At 45.1% G+C, this 20,667-nt stretch overlaps 1 protein-coding gene and 1 long non-coding RNA gene across 2 annotated transcripts in view; one reads left to right on the forward strand and one right to left on the reverse strand.

Moving 5' to 3' along the window:
- LOC138948718 (receptor-type tyrosine-protein phosphatase kappa-like) overlaps positions 1 to 20,667 on the reverse strand; it is a 52,664-nt gene that overhangs the window by 3,279 nt on the left and 28,718 nt on the right. Inside the window, exons 12-23 of the mRNA XM_070320324.1 lie at positions 20,209 to 20,502; positions 19,379 to 19,614; positions 18,868 to 19,044; positions 17,926 to 18,177; positions 16,694 to 17,371; positions 16,026 to 16,377; positions 14,873 to 15,066; positions 13,820 to 13,937; positions 12,152 to 12,340; positions 10,882 to 11,095; positions 9,588 to 9,798; positions 8,216 to 8,411 (exon numbers count right to left, since the gene is read on the reverse strand). Coding sequence (XP_070176425.1) covers positions 8,216 to 8,411; positions 9,588 to 9,798; positions 10,882 to 11,095; positions 12,152 to 12,340; positions 13,820 to 13,937; positions 14,873 to 15,066; positions 16,026 to 16,377; positions 16,694 to 17,371; positions 17,926 to 18,177; positions 18,868 to 19,044; positions 19,379 to 19,614; positions 20,209 to 20,502 — 3,111 coding nt within the window. The remainder of the gene's footprint in view (positions 1 to 8,215; positions 8,412 to 9,587; positions 9,799 to 10,881; positions 11,096 to 12,151; positions 12,341 to 13,819; positions 13,938 to 14,872; positions 15,067 to 16,025; positions 16,378 to 16,693; positions 17,372 to 17,925; positions 18,178 to 18,867; positions 19,045 to 19,378; positions 19,615 to 20,208; positions 20,503 to 20,667) is intronic.
- Positions 26 to 4,373, forward strand: LOC138948716 (uncharacterized). The gene is made up of 5 exons (XR_011450065.1): positions 26 to 367; positions 871 to 964; positions 1,284 to 1,364; positions 2,541 to 2,587; positions 3,326 to 4,373. It is a non-coding gene; the product is annotated as an uncharacterized lncRNA (long non-coding RNA).

Genomic DNA, 20,667 nt, shown 5'->3' on the forward strand with positions numbered 1-20,667 from the left:
CACACACACACAAAAATATATTTTTACACCCCCGGTATTCACGACTTTTTTCCGTGACCTTTCGGATTTCATGGGGGCTGCCATTTTGTTCTCATCTCCTCAGTGTGTTCCGGTCTGAAACCGGTTTAAAACACCACTAGGCGGAAACCCCAAAACAATGACAGCCGCCTTTTTCGAAATAACATTTTCAGAGATTGTACACAAAAACAACGCCCGAACGGAAAGACAGAATGTGTCTTTCGCTAGATTGCAAGTCAGGCTTTTCACTTTTCCGATGAAGACAACCGCTGAGAGTGAAGAAACGACGCTGTTCGACTTCAAAATCTCCAGTCGCAGACGACCTTCGCTTTCGCAGTACAGTCTATAGGCAGGTGCAATGTTACTCATTTTGATCAGCTCGTTTACGTATATTTTTTGCATTCAGATCAATTAGAATGATTGGAATCAAAGCAGGAATAACTTCGGCATGCAAATGCATTTATTTGGCGAAATCAGTACAGCAGTAAGCTAGATTTTTTCCCTTCAGTTTGTTTGCGTGACTGAATTTTGTCTTCAAGAATGTACCACTTGCTTGATTTTGATTGTTTGTTCAGCTCATTGGCACGAAATGCATCTTGCAAAATATCAATTTGTTGAATGAAAACGGAATAAGTGACGTTCTAACATTTATCTGCTTGCAAATTAAAACAATCGCAAGGATAGATCTATCTGCTTCATTGACAGACAGATTTTCATTGAATTTAAAAAGCATGACTCGGTTTGCAGGCTCTCCGATTAGATCTATCTAGTGTTTGTGTTCTTAGATTTATTGGCCATGTGGGCTGTTTACGATCATAACACAGTGTTTGTTTGTGCTGGTGCAATCTGCAGATCAAAGGGGATTGACCACATGGTGATGCAGTGATCAATGCAACTTGTGTTCACCACTCAATGCCTTCTACCAATCTCAATGGCAAAACGAAAGGTACAGTAACATGCTTGTGATTTCACATTATGTAATGTCTCTGGCGATCAACATAGTTTTTAACTCTAGTCTAACTGATCATGCTTATTAATTCAATTACATACGATATATTCTCCGCCCCAGCTCCACCCTCACCCCATAGCACTGCCAATCAGCCTCTACACTACAGTCCAACAACCACACCTCTAAAAGCCCCCCCCCCCCCCCCCCCCCCCCTACCCTCCGTGCAACATATGGTCATAGGGAGTGCTCTAATTGTTCCAGAACATACCCGACCACACTCATTCACAGGGTACTGACAAAGGAACTTGTTTTTCAGTCTCCATCAGGGCTGTCACCTAATATATGCAGACAGGTGTAACGGACGTTATAGCAGCCACTGTACCACACTTGTCATAAGGTAAATATAGGTATGTTAGTATATTTACAAACTGTTCACTCTGTTGGTTTTTCTTGCAGCATTTATTCAGAAACTCTGTAAATTGTGGCAATTACATATGCAGACGTTCAACTTATTATTGAAGAAATAGAATCAAAATTGGTTTATTAAGTATTTGAATTTTGATCATGTGATCAGAGAAACAGTTTCTTGAACAGCTAAGCTACAAGTGAAGTACAAGGACAACAACATAAACAGGTGACTGGAGACTCAGGCATTGTTTTTTTTTAAAAATATGCACAGCAATGTTTACTCAGTACTGGGGGGGAGGGTGTGGATTTAAAGTGTTCTTTTGGCTTCCAGAGAGGTGCTACGCCTGTTAAGATGGAAATGAAATAGAATAGTTGATGGTAAGGGTTATCACAAAACAGCAAGGATAATGTTGCATGCCTGTATTTTCAGTTTGAGTTTAAAAAAAAAATACTAGTTTTCTGATTAGCTATAATTCACGTGAAAATATAGGATGCTACCTTTTTTATAATTTTGTGTTTATAAGATTAGCTCATTGAGTCTGACAGGAACATAATTGAGGAATGCTTATAATTTCTTGGCCAGCTAAAAAAAAATTAAAACCCTTGAAATGAAGTTTACGCAGGTTAGATGTGAGGATATCTTAATTGGGATAATGCATTTACCAGTAATTACAACGAGAGATTTACTTAGAAAAACTGAAGTCATTCATAAACAATAATTATGATTACAATCACAGAGTAAGGGGAAACATGGCCTTTGGTCTGGAACAGCAGCTGGAATGGTCTACTTGTCAAACCTGCCTGAATGTGCTTTTTTATTTTTGTATACCTAGTGTGAACGACGTTTAGGCATTTGCAGACTAATTATTGTATTGCTGTTGTTTGTTTGTGAGTTATGTTATGGTGTGTCCTAAATTGGTCGGAACTTGTTGTGTAACAGTATGTTCTCATTTGTAATTTGTTTCTCCATGACCCCAGAGGAACAGACTTCATATTAAAACCTTGAGACCCTGAAAATACTTGCATACTATTTTTTTTATTTTTATTGGGGATAGGCAAGCTCTTGAATTCTTCAAGCCTTGAGAAACTTTCCAGTCTGATATACATGTACCAGAAAAAAGTGTGATCCTAACAATAACATGAATACTTAATTCAATATGTGCAGGAGCTACTTCGGCAGACCCATATGGCTAGTATCACAATGCAGGGAAGGTGAGTTCATTGATTTATGTTTTTCCACCTTTTCTGTGTTTGATGTCAGCCGTGATTACCCAATGAGAACTTCAAAACATGTTGCTGACTTGCGAAAACCCAACCATGACATCTGATGTAGTTGTGTAGCCCATCTAGAGGATAGAACATCTAATTTCGTGATAGCATAGCAATGTTGTGTACCTGACTAAATCTCTGCACATCACAGTGAAGTCTTACTTTATGATCATATGATTCAATACCCCCCCCCCCCCTCCCCCGACTAAACAACGAAGAGCAGGCACTACACACTCACATAACTACCAACTCCACAATGTCATTTCAGAATCAAGCAATCAGGAGAATGAAAGGATTCACCAGTGCTCCGCCACTCGGTTGGATAGCCATCACTATGCACAACAAAATCCATTATTGAGGGTTTCTTGGTCGTTTCTGAAGCTAGGGCTTGGAAGCTTCACATACAAATATTACTAAGAAAAATCCTTGTCCTTGAGTAAGATTCCCAGTGAATGGGGCCGAAAACAACAAAAATGAATACTATTTTTTTTTAAATCAAAACATTGTTAAATTTGTTATCTTACTCATTGTGAAAGTCTGACCAAATCTGCGACATTGAGGCAAACAAGTTGGGGTGGGCCTTTAACTAAATACCCTGAAACCAGCAGCTGCTTTAAGTAATTGTATGTGTGTTGTCATTATGTACTGCTTGCACTAAATGCATTTTCTTTATCTCCTCAGAATCGAGCCACCCAGAGAAAGACCATTGACATGCAGGGCGCATAGTAAAACATATAGAATTATGGCGTGCAAGTCGGTCGACAGGTGCCAGCCATTATCATCATAACAAGCAATGCAGATCATAGTTCCTTATGTTTTATGTTGTGCACAAGTCCCTAGATCTGCTTTAATTTTAATGTAGAATTTCATTATCAGATAATTTGAAACATTTTGTTTAATTAAATTGTAAATACGTCCAAGTCAATTTGCAGCATTTTTGACTCACATGCGAAGCAAAAGTGAGTCTATGTACTCACCCGAGTCGTCCGTCCGTCCGTCCGTCCGGACGTCCGGACGTCCGTCCGGACGTCCGGACGTCCGGAAAACTTTAACGTTGGATATTTCTTGGACACTATTCAGTCTATCAGTACCAAATTTGGCAAGATGGTGTATGATGACAAGGCCCCAAAAAACATACATAGCATCTTGACCTTGCTTCAAGGTCAAGGTCGCAGGGGCCATAAATGTTGCCTAAAAAACAGCTATTTTTCACATTTTTCCCATTTTCTCTGAAGTTTTTGAGATTGAATACCTCACCTATATATGATATATAGGGCAAAGTAAGCCCCATCTTTTGATACCAGTTTGGTTTACCTTGCTTCAAGGTCAAGGTCACAGGAGCTCTTCAAAGTTGGATTGTATACATATTTTGAAGTGACCTTGACCCTGAACTATGGAAGATAACTGTTTCAAACTTAAAAATTATGTGGGGCACATGTTATGCTTTCATCATGAGACACATTTGGTCACATATGATCAAGGTCAAGGTCACTTTGACCCTTATGAAATGTGACCAAAATAAGGTAGTGAACCACTAAAAGTGACCATATCTCATGGTAGAAAGAGCCAATAAGCACCATTGTACTTCCTATGTCTTGAATTAACAGCTTTGTGTTGCATGACCTTGGATGACCTTGACCTTGGGTCAAGGTCACATGTATTTTGGTAGGAAAAATGTGTAAAGCATGTGAGTCGTATGGGCTTTGCCCTTCTTGCATTTTTTCTTTATTGTTCTTAAATATACCCTTAAAACTAACACATAGTAAAAACAAGAGGCGAAGCCTTCAAGGCTCACGTAAGAAATCGACAAACAGTAACACAAACTCAATCACTCCGTCACACACACACACACACACACACACACACACACACACACACACACACACACACACACACACACACACACACACACACACACACACAGAAAGAGCATAGGTGAAACTGTGCAAGAAAGCGAGACACTAGATCTAGATCTGTCTGTCTGCATGTAGCCTACTTACAAGGACACGACTGCCAACTGGTCTCGGCGCGCTCAAAATAATAATGACCGAGACTGTCAGTACTTCCTTCGCGTGACGTCTAACCCTCTTACGTCATAATGTGACGTCAATGTAATGTGACGTCTTCAAATGTTAGAGTTTCTACCACAGACATACACACGCACAGACGCACGCACGCACGCACGCACGCACAGACAGACAAAGTTACGATCGCATAGGCTACACTTACGTGAGCCAACAAGAAATGTTTGTTCAAGGGAGATCATCTAAAGCTTTTTTTTTTAAATCTGTAAAATTGCATAGTGACATCCTCCAAAAATAAAATGTCTTAAGAATAAAGGTATCTACACGGGTTGTCTACCTATTTCTTGATAGCTTTGCTTTTAAGTATAACTTTTTTTCTCAGAATATTTTTTTTAATAAGTTTTATTCAAGGGAGGCAATAAAAAATATTTACAAAAATGTGTCCAATTGTGTGCTTACAAATATTAACATTTCTTGTAGCCCCAAGAAGTGTGTTTTGTCTTGTAACTATTGTGATTTGAGAGCTTTAGCACTGAATGCTTTGCATCCTAGTGTGAATAGCATTGTAAAGCTTGCCTCTTGCTAATTTAGAGCAGTAGAATAGAAAGCAGCCTACTCCACAATCTTCTTTCATATTCTGTGCATACTCCTTGACAAGAGAACCACGAGATTTGTTTTTATTCCGATGTTGCCTTTTCTATTCAATTAAATACTTAAATCCTACGTGCAACACAAACCTTTTTTGTGTTGGTTTGTTTGTTTATTTTTATATTTTGTAAGTATAGACCGTACTAGAGACCAGTCTTTCACCGCCGTATGATTGATCTGGAAATCTCCGCTAAGCAGTTCAATAACATAATTAGTACATGGCTAAAGCATTTTTGCTACTCCACTCAAAATATGTCTAACTACGCACTCGTACTCTCTCCCTAACATAACACTTGTTCATGCAAAATTGTTTGCGGATTAGTAAAATTTGCGTGAAATATTGAATTGCGAATTTTTTTTAATTTTTGTTGTTGAAAATTACGTAATCTTCAAAATAGATGAGTGTTTACTGAAGCGATAAACTATTTATACAAGTTAATAAGAATGGTTTGTAAGATCAAATACAAACCAGCAATACAACTGCTGTCGATAGATTACCCCCCTTGACTTCTCTGTCTGTTGGGTCAAACTACGCCAGACATTTCTCTTCTAGTGGCTCCATAGCATGAGATACAGGCTCCGAGGCAGAAACTGCTTCGTTCTGAACTTGAATACATCGGTTCCTCTCAGTTACATAGTCTTTTAATTCCTTCTGTCGTTTCAATGCAACAGGTAATCAAGCCTGTGAGTGTTGCATACTGTATCAAGTTCTGGTGTATTAGCGATCGAAAAGTTTACGAGGTAGTTGCAGAATCGATGTTTGTACGTACCTTTCTGGTCAGTTATCAGGAGATAAAAATTAAAAACAAATGACATGTATGCAACATAAGAGGCTAAAAGGCTAAGAAACTTGATGCCTCATCTGTCTCGGTTGCTAGTCTTCATCGTTCATACTCATAGCATATATAGCAATACCATTTGTTGTGTAGAATCAATATGTTATTTTTTTCTGAAATAAAATATTCACGAAGAGGGTTCGATTCTGATCGAGTGAATATATGTGTCAAAAGCTGAATAAAACAATGCGTTTGTCTTTGACTGATGAAGTAGAGCTGAAGCTTTTTGTGTTGGATGTAAGCTTAGTTGGTTTTATCACACACACACACACACACACACAACCCTGATGTTTGTCAAAAATGTTGCATGTTCCTGCTTCACAAATGCCTGCACAAAAGCACACGGATGTACACGTACCTACCTACATACCCGTGCAAACAATCTACCACTGCAACACCACAGCCCCACACATTTATCCAAAAGTTGTCTGAATATCAATACTGGCAATCTTGGTATTGAACGGGGAACTCTACTTTCATGGCGTATGTGGTCTAGGTCTCATTTTATACATGCTAAACCACCCTTACAAAATAAAAAGCCACACATCGTGTAAGCTAATCGACTAAGCAAAAACCAGACACGCGAACAAACAAAAAACTAATACTTTAGGTAAATAATTATGCCATGCAAGGAACATTTCTATTGAATTCGGTCGATGCTTAGATCTAGAAAAACACCAGCTCACTTTATGGGGATTTGAATAGTGCTGTTTCATGAGTTCCAGATCTAGACTGACAAGGTAGTAGAACATTTATTTTTAGCTTGCAAAATTGAACTTGCCCTGCAGTCACCTTAAGTCGAACTGCTTTCCCTGCCACCGGGTGCAGCAGTTTGGCGGGGGGAGGGCCATAGAGTCGGCAAACTGGGAGTGGAACTTGACGAAATGTCACCTAGGGCCTAGTACGATAGCTTCTCTTCGGATTGACGTACAAACAGCGTCAGGGCCGCTTCAAACTTACATACGGATTACGATTCCTATCCCCAGTTTCTCATGTTGGTAACCACTGGCTATTTGTCAGATGTGTCATTCTCCCACATTTGAACGATGCTGTAGTGCGAGCCGGTCAAAATGCCCTTTAGTTGTCAAACCACGTTCTCTTTTTCTGCACAAACTGTTTTGCGTTCCGGACCGGAACACACTGAGGAGATGATCATTGACTATTTCTGATTGGACAATGATGCCAACGCCCACATGACCCTAGCTACAATGTCAAGGTCGGAAAGTCGTGAATAGGGGTGTGTATAGGTTTCACTCGATGTGTTTGTGTGTTTGTGGCGGTATTTGTGTGTTTGTGTTCGCAAGTAGATTTCAAGAATGAAAGGACCGATCGTCACCAAACTTGGTGAACAGGTTCTATACATTCCTGAGACGGTCCTTACAAAAATTGGGACCAGTCAAACACACGGTTAGGGAGTTATTGGTGGATTAAAATTATACAACGACTTATAGACGGACACCCCCGTTGGTCAAAGGGAAATAACCTTCTCAGTTGGTGGCAGTGAGAATGGTTATTTCCCTTTGACCAACGGGGGTGTTTTTCCTATCAGAGGAATTTCTTGTTTTTTTAAAGAAGGGATTTTTCAAAGTCAACAGTGTGGATGTTTCCAGTGCAGAGTGGTGGTTTCATGGGTGACACCCACAATATTCTGAAATCTCCACTCAGCGCAGAAAGCAGCCACAGGAATATTCCCATCTGCAGGGTGTTATCTGAAGACATACAAAATAATAAAAATGCTTCTTACGGGCAAGGTAACTTTTTTTGAAGCGACCGTTTTGAGATATCTGACTACATGTTTTAAGTGGAAGGATGCCCTCATCCCATGTAAAAAAAATTGTTTTGGACCGCTCTCATGATAGTAGTATTGGAGACCACTAAGGGGCTCCGCTCACATAATTATTATAGGACCGACGACGCACTGCAGATTACCCCAGCCCGCTTCACGTTGCATGAAAGGAAAACAGGCCAAGTACTCGTCATAATCGCGGCATAAATAATATGCAGTGCGTCGTCTGTGCCTCTGAAACTGCGCAGGTATATTCTGCCCATTAGCAAAAACTAACCTATGGGGCTGTCCGGGTGCTGGGAAGACTCGTGGTAGTCCAGCACGAGGTCCATCAGGTCGAGGGCCATGGTTTTCGAGAGCGGGGTGAAGCTGCTCTGCGACCAGGCGTTGAACTGGAACTGTCGCACCATGTGGGGCGGGGCACGGGGGTGCAGCGTGTTGGTGACCTTCAGGTGGCGGATCGTCACGTTCTCCTGCAGCACGTGCAACACGCAAAACTTTATACATGTATTACAACACTTTACAGCTTTCCCTTGCTACGAACGCATACCAGATCTTTCTACAAAGTACACGCATAGTGCACAACTGATTTGTCTACTAACTACACGCACATGACATTACATTGCTGCCGGGTTTGACGCTGCTCTCTCTGTTGCCAGTTATACAGTATCCCCCCCCCCTCCCTTTTTTCTTTGCTGCTTTTTTGTTGCCATGTAAACAGTGGACCCCCATAAACTCTGTAAATTTACCCCTATCTCAAGAGTCCCTCCCTTTTCAGATCTTATTTTCTCAGATTTTTGGCAAATCTTAAAAGGGGTTTCCACTCTGTAATGCAGGCCAAGCCTTCGTGACCGACCTTTATACCGTCATTACACCCCCGGTATAGGGGTGTGTATAGGATTCGGTCGATGTGTTTTTACACCCCCGGTATAGGGGTGTGTATAGGATTCGGTCGATGTGTTTGTTTGTTTGTTTGTGTGTTTGTGTTCGCATATAGATCTCAAGAATGAACGGACCGATCGTCACCAAACTTGGTGAACAGGTTCTATACATTCCTGAGACGGTCCTTACAAAAATTGGGACCAGTCAAACACACGGTTAGGGAGTTATTGGTGGATTAAGATTCTACAAGGACTTATAGAGGGACATATTAATGGTCAAAGGGAAATAACCTTCTCAGTTGGTGGCAGTGAGAATGGTAAGGACGGGGGTGTTTTTCCTACCTCGGAGGAATTTCTTGTTTTTTTCGATGTTGATGGGGTTTTTTTTCAATCGCTTGTAAAGCCTATCTTTAATTCAGCGAAGTCGACTACGCAAAGTATAGTTCGCGAAGCTGGCCGCACGAAGCTTTAGCACTGAGTTTTCGGTAAAAAGACTTCGCGAAGTCGACTTCGGGCTCTAATAAGGACAGGCTTAATGCATTGACATATTTCGAACTACTGCAAAACTGTCCCTAATCTGGCGATGTGGTGGTTTTGAAAAGCTAAAAGTGCGTGACTGCATGACCAAGATGTGAAATTAGTAGTATTTAAGATTGTAAGGCGCTTAGAACTATTTTAGGATTTAGGCCCTATGAATACCCTTATTATTATTATTATTATTATTATTATTCCATCGTGACCGTGCTTTCTGCAGCGTGCAATCCATACCTGCTGAAAGGCCGCCGTCGTCTCCACGAAGAAGGGCTCCCACTGTTTCATGATGACGTCATGCGGCCAGTACTCGGCGCACGTGTCATCCTCGTGTTTGTAGTTGTCCATCATGACGATGGTGGTCACGTGATGGTCGTACACCATGCGCCAGAAGTCGATCAGTGTCGTGTGCTGCGGGGTCTGCGTAACGATGAACTGATTCCGTCTCCTGTAAGACAAAAGACCATGGTTAGATAGATAGGTACATGCAGAGAGAGAGGGGGGGCAGAGAAAGAGAGAGAGAGAGAGAGAGAGAGAGAGAGGAAGACAGGCAGGCAGGCAGGCAGGCAGGTAGGTAGACAGAGATGCAGTTAGAGCGAGAGGGAGAGAGAGAGAGAGACAAATTAAAGACAGAGGGACAGAGAGAGAGAGGATAGAGAGAGAGAGGGAGACACAGACAGACACAGACAGACAGACAGACATCATCCTTCACTCAAGCCGTGGATGTCTCCTTCCACCAACGTAAAGCCGACTGCAGTCTCTTCACGCCATCTTCACCAGTCTCGTACAAGGCTTCTGCTCTTTACTACAAAATATCTTCATATGACCTCAGAATCATTTTGTTGTTGTCGAATTTGGACTTACTGCAAACATGAGAACATTTTGAAGAAATTCACTTGGCTAGCGGCCAAGAACATAAAGCAAAACGCCCTCGTTTTCGCTGCTCGCGTCTAAGGCTTTGAATTAGTGGTTTAGTTAGGTCTTCGTTTTTGTGTGTACTTTAATCATTTGAGGATGAAAGTCGCTTGTTCATTTCAATGCTTGTTATTCTCTCAGGTGCCATATCAGGTTCCACCGGCACGGTTGACCTTAGTGGTAAGGCGTCCGCCCCGTGATCGGGAGGTCGTGGGTTCAAACCCCGGCCGGTCCATACCTAAGACTTTAAAATTGGCAATCTAGTGGCTGCTCCGCCTGGCGTCTGGCATTATGGGGTTAGTGCTAGGACTGGTTGGTCCGGTGTCAGAATAATGTGACTGGGTGAGACATGAAGCCTGTGCTGCGACTTCTGTCTTGTGTGTGGCGCACGTTATATGTCAAAGCAGCACCGCCCTGATATGGCCCTTCGTGGTCGGCTGGGCGTTAAGCAAACAAACAAACAAAATATCAGGTTCCGGATAACTCTCACTTTCTCCATTACACATGTCGTAGGCATTTAGAGCGCTTACTTCCCTTGGTTTATCAGATCTACTGTTCATTTGGTATTTACAGTCATGGGGCAAACAACAACATTGTCGTTCCTATAACCACTCGCCTGTAACCGTCGACAAAAATGGCGTTGATGTAGTCGGTGTTGGACAGCTTGGCAGGGGTTCGTAGTTCCGGTCTGTGTTGGTCGCTGGGTATCACATCCGGGTACCTGTTCCTCTTGAGGTTGTCGGGAAGGAGCGCGGTGGCGAAGTGTTCCGGTTCCGGTCCGCGTGTCAGACGCTGTAACAACTGGAACTGGTCCCTTAAGAAAGAGCGGCCTGTCGACAAAGTGCAACACGCGTTGGAACATTTCATGGTACAGTATCTTCTTTCTTGTTTAGCGGTCACGTTCACCACGATTTGTTCAGGAGGTTTACACGGGATAAGTTAAGAGCATCCTTTTATGAAGACACACACCAAAAGTATACATTCTGGTTGCTTTCTGTGCGGCATTGGATTTTAATGGTATCTTCTTTTTGTGTGTAGCGGTCACGTTCACCACGATTTGTTCAGGCTTTTATACATGATAAGTTAAGAGCATTCTTTCCTGTAGACACACACCAAAAGTATACATTCTGGTTGCTTCCTGTGCGGCATTGGGATGTTTTGTTTGTTGCTCAACTAATTTCACAGGTTGAACTTTACAAATTGATTAATTAGAACGATAAACGACATCCATGAAACCTGCAGTGAGGGTCGCCCTGGGAAGGGCGGGGGGGGGGGGGAGCGGAAGGGTGGGGGGGGGAGCGGAAGGGTAGGGGGGGGGGGTGAGCGGAAGGGTGGTAGGGGTGTGTTTATACGACATGTGTTGAGGAGAGGGTGGTTGGGTTGAAAATCTCGCTGAAGAAAGGAAGGTTACGAAGGAGGGGGGGGGGGGGGGGTTGTAAGGGTGTGTGTTCCACCTCTCTTGAGGTTCTTACTGAAGCGGGAAGGCGAGGGGAAGAGAGTTCTAGCTGTAGGGAGGGGAAACGAGGGGGAAGGAAGAGATAAGAAGAAGGATAATATTTTCATATAGTCCTCTTAAGTGACCCTTTTTTTCACTGGGGAAAGCGAGCCCAAACACCCAATTTGTTTCTTCTTTTTCAGGCATGCGTGTATTCATGTTTCCAAGCAATGAGAATTTCGCTGTGAACTTGGGTTCTAAGCGTGCACACGGGGGTGTTCGGACACCGTGAAGAGTCTGCACAAAGTTGACTCTGGGAAATAAATCCCTCGCCGAACATGGGGATCAACCCAAGCCGATAGCGACAACTGGTTTTGAGGCCCGTGACGCCACAGACTAAGGCAAGGCAAAGTTATTTCCCCGCCCGGGGTGGCAGGGCTGAGCATCTCACCTGTCTTGAGGTTCTTGGCGGTCCAGTCGTGGTACCTGTCCTTGATGGTGACACTGTCCACCATGGTGTCCCCGGCCTGGAACTCCTCCAGCAGACAGTCGTAGATGAAGACGTACTGCTTGTAGGTGCGCACCATCATGGGCCGCTCCTTGCGCATCTTGCGCACCATGGAGAACACGCTCACACGACCTGAAATAATAATAATTGTCAGTTAGGCCAAAACAAAATAGGTCTGTTTACGGTAACCCGACCGACCCTAGTTTTTAGGCCCGACCCTAATCTTTTTTTTGTATCGTCTGAAAAAAGAAAAAAAACGCATCCAAAATAGAGCTGTTTGCGCTCAAACAGCAGACGACAGAAGGGAGGTAAGCTCAAAGTACTGTTTATAGTTATGTTGGGCAAAAACAGGGATTGATGAGAAGAAATGAACTGTGAAACATCATAGAGAGGGGAGAAAAAAAAAATGGAAAAAAAAATGGAAAAAAAAAAGCGACCTACCGACCCTATTTTTTCACCCTATGTTACCGTAAACAGACCTATTTTTTTCTTTGGCCTAAGTACTGGTGTCACATGACTAAAATGAAACAGTTGATTGGTTAATGTCAATCGGCTTACAACTGTTACAGTCACGGGTCACACAACGCGCTTCGTTCAATAATTCATTTTCTCGATTTGCTTTCTAAACCTCTTATCGCACTGTGATGTCTCAATAACTTAAAAAGTAATCATTATAATAATGACAGCTGACATAGCGCGAACCACATTAATCTATGCTCTCCGCGCTTTACATATTATCTATGAATAAAAACATACTATTTAACATAACATCAAATACATGTACATTCTAGCAAGATAACGTAACAATAAACTTACAACAACACATTAGCCACTTATGGACAATACCTTGGAACAAACGAATGTGTATTTTGCCATACATTTGGTGTTTTATGTATTCTGGTGTTCTTAAAATGCTCGTGTATCCCCCCACGGGCTGTAGGTCAACTATCAATTAAAATGTGTCAGTGTCAGTGTCAGTAACCCCTCGCGGGTTAGGGAGAAGAATTTACCCGATGCTCCCCAGCATGTCGTAAGAGGCGACGAACGGATTCTGTTTCTCCTTTTACCCTTGTTAAGTGTTTCTTGTATAGAATATAGTCAATGTTTGTAAAGATTTTAGTCAAGCAGTATGTAAGAAATGTTAAGTCCTTTGTACTGGAAACTTGCATTCTCCCAGTAAGGTCATATATTGTACTACGTTGCAAGCCCCTGCAGCAATTTTTTGATTAGTGCTTTTGTGAACAAGAAACAATTAACAAGTGGCTCTATCCCATCCCCCCCCCCCCCCTTTCCTCGTCGCGATATAACCTTGAACGGTTGAAAACGACGTTAAACACCAAATAAAGAAAGAAAGAAAGAAAGTGTCCCGTAATGTATTAGCTTAGGGGCATCTGGAAGGGAGATCTAAAAGGAGGGGTTGTCTAGGAGCCAGATTTTCTAAAGCTTTGGGGACATCTGGAAGGGGGGTCTAAAAAGGGTGGTGGTATCTCAGCCTGATTTTCACAGCTTTTGAGGTATCTGGAAGGGAGATCTAAAAGGAAAGGTGGTATATAAGCTGGATTTTCACAGAAATAGGGGGCGTACAAGGCAGGTTCCAGGGTAATGTCTCACCTTCTGCGGAGTACTGTTCAATGAGGGAGTCGACAGCGATGAAGACGCCTGTCCTGGCTATGCCCGTCCCGCAGTGCACCAGTATGGGTCCCGTCTCGTCCCCGTGGTACTGCCTCACCTGCACACAATTGTATTTTATTTTAGTTTATTTTCCATGTTCATTTGACATTTTCACTTCATTTGCAGACACTGACAGTCACAAAGACGACAGAGGCATCCAGACAAAATGGCATCCAGACAAAATGGCATCTATTGCTGGGATATTGTGTCCTCGCAGGGAAAAGCTAGCAGCAAAACAAAAGTCACGCTGATCAGGTGTGAGAGTGTTTAGGTGTACTCAGCCAACTGCATTGTTGACAGAATGGCCGAGGTCTTTAGTGTGCCACCGCAGTGAAAAAAGGGTGGTACAAAGATACAGTCTCTGAGTTTGCACAAAAAAGTCACAACAGCTCCATTCTAACAAATCAGTTACACATCTTGTACACGCGTATTCTTGAAACTAGCTTACGTAGGAAGGTAAGTAACCAACATGAACATAAACTATTTTTGGAAATAACTCTGTCTGTCACTGCTACATGACCGTTCGGCAGAGTTATGCCGCTTGAAGCTGGGACAAACATTTCGACTTCCGCTTCCGGCCAACCCGTGCTCGAAGTAAACAACCAAGCGGAGAGGAGAGAAATCGGTCCAAACATTATGTGCTGCTCTTGGGAAAAGTGCGATTCAGATAGTCGATACCCTGCGTGCGTACCTAACATCAGTTTCTTCCCATTTGTGAAACGTGACATTACACGCCAGTCATTAGCGAGAGGGTGTGTATCAAACGCGTGTACAGGAATCACGTGATGTTTGTCTGAGTAAAGCAAGGGTACTCGCTCTTTCACAACCCATAAAAACCCGACAGAGTTATTTACGAAAATCGTCTATTGTGGGTGGTCAGGCCAGTAGACAGACATGCAGTCACACACAAAGACGGTAGACAAAATGGCATCCAGACGCTTCAAAATGCGGGACGAAGCTAGGGTGGGAGGCAGAACAGACAGACGGACAGACCTTGTATCTCATGTCGAGGAAGGGGATGGGGTCAGCGGGCACGCCGTGCTCCGGCCAGGCGGTGAAGTCAAACAGTCGCACCGTCCTCCCGTACTGCTCGCCCCCCTCCCGCACCGTGACGTCACGCACCGTAAAGTCCGCGTACGCCACCTCCTCCTGCAGCTCCAGGTAGAACCTGCCGATAGTCGCCTTGCCTGAAACACACGGCAACTATTTGACATGCAGTATAGCAGTCAGACCCTCCCCCAGGGTACAGTGCGCGGGAAGAGGAGACAGGGAAGACAGAAGAAACAAGAAATTCCTCCGATAGGAAAAACACCCCCGTCAAAGGGAAATAACCTTCTCAGTTGGTGGCAGTGAGAATGGTTATTTCCCTTTGACCAACGGGGGTGTGCCTCTATAAGTCCTGGTATAATTTTAATCCACCAATAACTCCCTAACCGTGTGTTTGACTGGTCCCAATTTTTGTAAGGACCGTCTCCGGAATGTATAGAACCTGTTCACCAAGTTTGGTGACGATCGGTCCGTTCATTCTTGAGATCTGCTTGCGAACACAAACACCCAAACAAACACCCAAACAAATACCCAAACAAATACCCAAACAAACACATCGAGCGAAACCTATACACACCCCTATACCGGGGGTGTAAAGATGGACAGACAACATTGCAGAGTGGACTGGGAAAAGCTTTGCGACAACCCTGAAGATCGCTCACAACCGGCAGAGGTGGAGACAGCTGGTGCAGCGCTTATCAGTGCAGTGTCCACACGACCTTGGAGGGTGACTACGGAATCAGTGAGCAGTAAGTATAAGTATATAGCACAGCGACATGACAGAGAAATGACTAAACTAATATGAACTGAACTTTACAAGGATTAAGATTTTAGGCTAGGCTTTTTCTTACAATCTGTTCTTGAGACGCACAAACGCCCAATACAAATGTTTTAACAAAAATACAAAAGAGCAAGAGAGAAAAAAAACGAACGATGATGATGATGTTGATGATGATGATGGTGATGATGATGATGATGATGGTGATGATGATGGTGATGATGGTGACGATGATGATAATGGTGATGATGGTGTGATTGTTGATCAGTCGTGATGAGTTCTCACAATCAAGCAGAACAAGACGGAAAAAACACCACTGACCTTCGAGCGGCCAGAACTGCGTGCACTTGACAATGTTGTCTTCTACGGCATTAGCGATCATGACGACGGTCTTGACGCCGTGCTGGTTGATGAGACGCCAAAAGTCGACAGCGGTGTCGTCGTTGTACGGGCTCTGAGCGGCGATGTAGCATCGCTGTCTCTTGTAGCCCGACACGTAGTTGGCGTTGACGTAGCGACAACGGCTGGAGGCGTCAGGCTGGAGCAGGGCCAGCGAGTGGTCGTACGGCAGGATGTGCGGGAAGCGGTTCCTGTCCGGGTGCTGCTCCGCCTCGCGCGTCGTGGCCTGAGGGAAACTGTGGGGCAGCTCGCTGAACTCCTTCTTGAAGTTGATCTACACAATGATTAGAATTTAAAGAAGCCTTTTTTTTATTATTCTTATTTTGAATTTTAATGAAGCGGACTAGGTGTGATATTACCCATACTGTGTTTATGATTATAAAGGATAAACGAGAGTATGTAGGCTTACGACGATATATGTGAGGGTGAGGGTATGGATATATGTGTGCATTGATGTGTACTTTTATGTGTCTATATGTTCTGAGAGTGTGTTTGTATGTGATGTTATTTTGTACACGAACCACACAAAAAAGTATGTTTGTTGCATTCAGACAATACAGTTTAAATAAACTGAATTGAATTGAATATACCTTGCTGGCCCCGGGCTGGGCGACCTTCGTGCTGACGGACACCAGCTGCTGGTCCGGCAGACACTCCCTGCCCACCACCACGTAGCGGCTCTGCCTCAGTGACGTCACCTCGTTCCAGTACTTCTCCGGGTCGTAGGGTTCGCGGGGCGCCGCGTCCTTCACCTTGACCCCCTCGTCCAGCTCCATGTAGGGCGGCGGGGTCAGGACCATCCTCTGGCGCCGCCGCCACCACACGATGACGATGATGACGATGATGATGAGCAGGATGATGAAAATGAGCCCCAGGATGATGCCGATGAGGACCGCGTTGCTGTCACCTTCGTCGCCGCCTGCGAAGGGGAACAAGGGGGCGGTGGTGGGGGTGAGGGTGGAGAGCGTGGCGAAGGGCGCGGCCATCCTGGTGTATGAGGACTTGGTGACGTTGTTCAGGGTGCTGAGCACCACGTAGTACACCTGGTATCTCTGGCCCGCCTCCAGCGCCACGTTGGTGTAGCCCCCGTACAGCCCCCCGTCCCCGATCACCACCGCCCGCCTCTCCCTCACCTCGTCCGGGGACAGCTGAACCGTGACGTAGCCCGGCACCTCGGCCAGTCGCTTTCTGCGTGACGCGTTGCTCTTCGGCCCCAGTCGGTCCACCTCCAGCTGGTACGCGCTCAGCGGGCCCTCGCTAAACGTCACCTGGGGACAAACACTTCTCATATTTAACACTGTGCTTGAGGTAGAATCCCTAATGCCAGATATTGTTCAAATTAGGTCACGATAAAAATTAAATACATTTGTGTTAAAGCCAAACATTTGTGACCCTCCACCACGAAATGAGTCGCATGTCACCTCGCGCGGTTCTGCGCTAGGCTTAATATAAGTCCGGGGAGTGTCTGGTAACAGTGTGAGGGTCACCTTAGTCACAGGCTTATAACTCAAACAGTTCCTGCGCTTTTCTAAAACGGGTTTCACCACTGGATAGAGCATAAAAAACTCTTTAGGAAAATGTAAAAATATGAAAATCATGCAAAGGTGACATGCGACTCATTCCGTGGTGGAGGGTCACATTTGTTATTTTGTTATTTTTTGCTTTAATTTCTATTGAAATCCATACATTTTCTGCGTGGATGTAAGTGTGTAACCACACTTGTAATAAGCATAGCTTGTTGTGCGGTCCCAGGTTGATCTGTCGTATTTTACGCCACCCTTTGTCATCCAAATAAAATGATGTTTAAACCAATTCAAATCACCGGCTCAATCTCCACGGCCGCCGAGGTGTGGGACACGTTGACCAGCAGGGGGGCAGAGGGTGGAGGGGGCGCGGCGTGCTCTGTACTGGCCACCACGCTGCTGGACGCCCCTGTCCCCGCTCCGGACCGCGAGCTGACCGACACGTTGTACACTGACCCAGGGTCAAGGCCGCAGCGCGTGAACTCCGTGGCGTTCGAGGGCAATAAGCGCAGCGTTTCACCTTGACCGTCCGTCTGAGAGATGATGGTCACCTGTCGCCCACAACAGACAGACAATGACAATGAACATGACAATGATAATGACATTGACAATGACAATAATAATAATAATGATAATGAACATGAAAATGATAATGACAATTCAGACAGACAATGAAAATGACAATCACAATCACAATGGCAATGGCAATGACAATGACAATGACAATGACGATGCCTATGACAATGATAACTCTTTGTTTAACGAGGGTAATAGAATAAGCAGTGATTTGCTTTTTTACATCCGGCCCTCGCCCTAAACAGGGACTAATCTACAATGGCTAAATAATAAACACACAGGGCCAAGATCAGAAAGCTGTGAAGGTTGTCGTACTTTCGTTTGATTTACTTGCTGATATATAATTATTCTTCTCTGCCTACTTACTTATTTACTTTAGTCATTTGCTTGCTGTCTGCTAACTGCCTTACTTCTCACACCATATTTACTAGTTTTCAAAGCGTTGTTCACGTTGTGTGTGTGTGTGTGTGTAGTGTGTGTGTGTGTGTGTGTGTGTGTGTGTGTGTGTGCGTGCGTGCGTGTATGCGTGTGCGTCCGCGCGTTTATGCGTGCGCGCGTGCGTTCAGTTCGTGCGTGCGTGCCTTCATGCTTGCTTGCTTGCGTGCGTGCTAGCCTGCGCGCAAGCCGGCGTACATGGGTACTTGCGTACGTGCGTTCATGCGTACCGTGTATCCAGTGATGGTGACGGCGGTCTGGTCAGGGGGGAGCCAGGCGATGGACACACAGGTGGTGTTGCGGTAAGTCTGCAGCAGGGCGCGGGGCGGGTAGGGGTCAGCCTGGAGGGTACGTGCAAACACCGCTCCGCCGTACGGTCCGTAGCCTGCCGACGTCTTGCCGCGCACCTGTCAAACACACATGCATACACAAACAAGATTACAGTGCACGCACGCACATTAGCACCCCCCCCCCTAAACGCACGATGATTATTATGCACGCACGGAAATTATCATGCACGCACATAAGCACACACACACACACACACACACACACACCCCAAACGCAGGAAAATGATTATGCACGCACGCATATTCGCACACAGCCCAAAGAACGATGATTATCATTTATGCACGCACTCGCAATTGCACGTACTCACCCCAAACGCAAACAAATTATTATGCACGCACATTCGCACCCCCCCCCCCCCCCTCTTCCCCCAAACGAACGAACCCCACTGACCTTGACATAGTAGGTGGTGTCAGAGTTCAGCCTCCGCAACACAGGCGTGCTGGCCAAGGACCCGTTGGCGTGAAGGTGACTGAAGGTCAAGGACTCAGGCGAGGTGAAGGTTGCCGTGTCGCTGTAGAGAATGTAGTATTCTGTGATGACGCCGTTGGTGGGAAAAGGAGCGTCGAAGTTGACGGTGATGGTGTTGGTCGTCGGTTCCAGGCTGGAGATGGACACCTCTGCTGGAACTGAAGAAAGGGTTGATTTTTCATTTCATTTCAATGACTGTCATCCTAATGCTGAGAAATTTGGGTCGCTTCCTCCCAGTGGAAGGCTAGCAGCAACACGGTTCGCGCTACCCAGGTGTATGCGTGTTTATGTGTCATAAGCTACATATGGGGTTACGACAGAATGACCGAGGTCTTTTACGTGCCCCTGTGGTGACACGGGGGTGGGACATGGATACATGCACATAACGCTGACCCGTGCCCGTCCCGGCGCGCAGCCTTTTGCTTACGTTTACAATTATTCTCTGTACATGTTAAAACGACAGGTTGGAAGATTCGGCTTTGCCTAAATAAAGCCTTTATCCTTTCGTAATAAAGGTCTGAGTTATGAGTTCGCGCTCTCTCTCTCTCTCTCTCTCTCTCTCTCTCTCTCTCTCTCTCTCTCTCTCTCTCTCTCTCTCTCTCTCTCTCTCTCTCGCTCTCTCTCTCTCTCTCTCTCCCACTCTCCGAGTCTCTCTCTCTCTCTCTCTCTCTCTCCCCCCCCCCCCCCCCCACGCTCTATCGCTCTCTCAAAACCCCAGCTCAGGAGCTGAGGAGACACGCAGATAGCCTTACCTCCTTGTGCTGTTTGAAAAACGAAGTCGTCACCGTAAGGCCCCTCCCCCTCCGGGTTGACGTAGCGCACCCTGGCTACGTAGCTGCTGTACGGCGTCAGTCCCGGAACCCCCGCTGACGTCACGGTGGTTCTCAGCACTTGCGTGGAGCCACTGACGTTGAAGGGGTTAACCATGACGTCATAGCGCACCAAAACCCCGCCCCGCTGCTGACAGGGGAGGGGGTCCCAGGAGAGGATGACGGTGGTGGACTGCTGCGTGCTGACCCGGATGTTGCTGACGTTGCCGCTCGGCGCTGTCACACACAGGACTTACAATACGGACATGCAATCGTACAGTCCTGATCGAGACAAAGATTGCAATCGGTAAAGACCTGTCTGAGGCGCATTTTCAAGATCAGATGGACAGACAAGATCTGCAACGAAGAGCTGTGGCAAAGGGCGGGCCAAGAGCTCGTTAA

This window comes from Littorina saxatilis, linkage group LG15, assembly GCF_037325665.1.
Source record: "Littorina saxatilis isolate snail1 linkage group LG15, US_GU_Lsax_2.0, whole genome shotgun sequence".
Lineage (NCBI taxonomy): Eukaryota > Metazoa > Mollusca > Gastropoda > Littorinimorpha > Littorinidae > Littorina > Littorina saxatilis.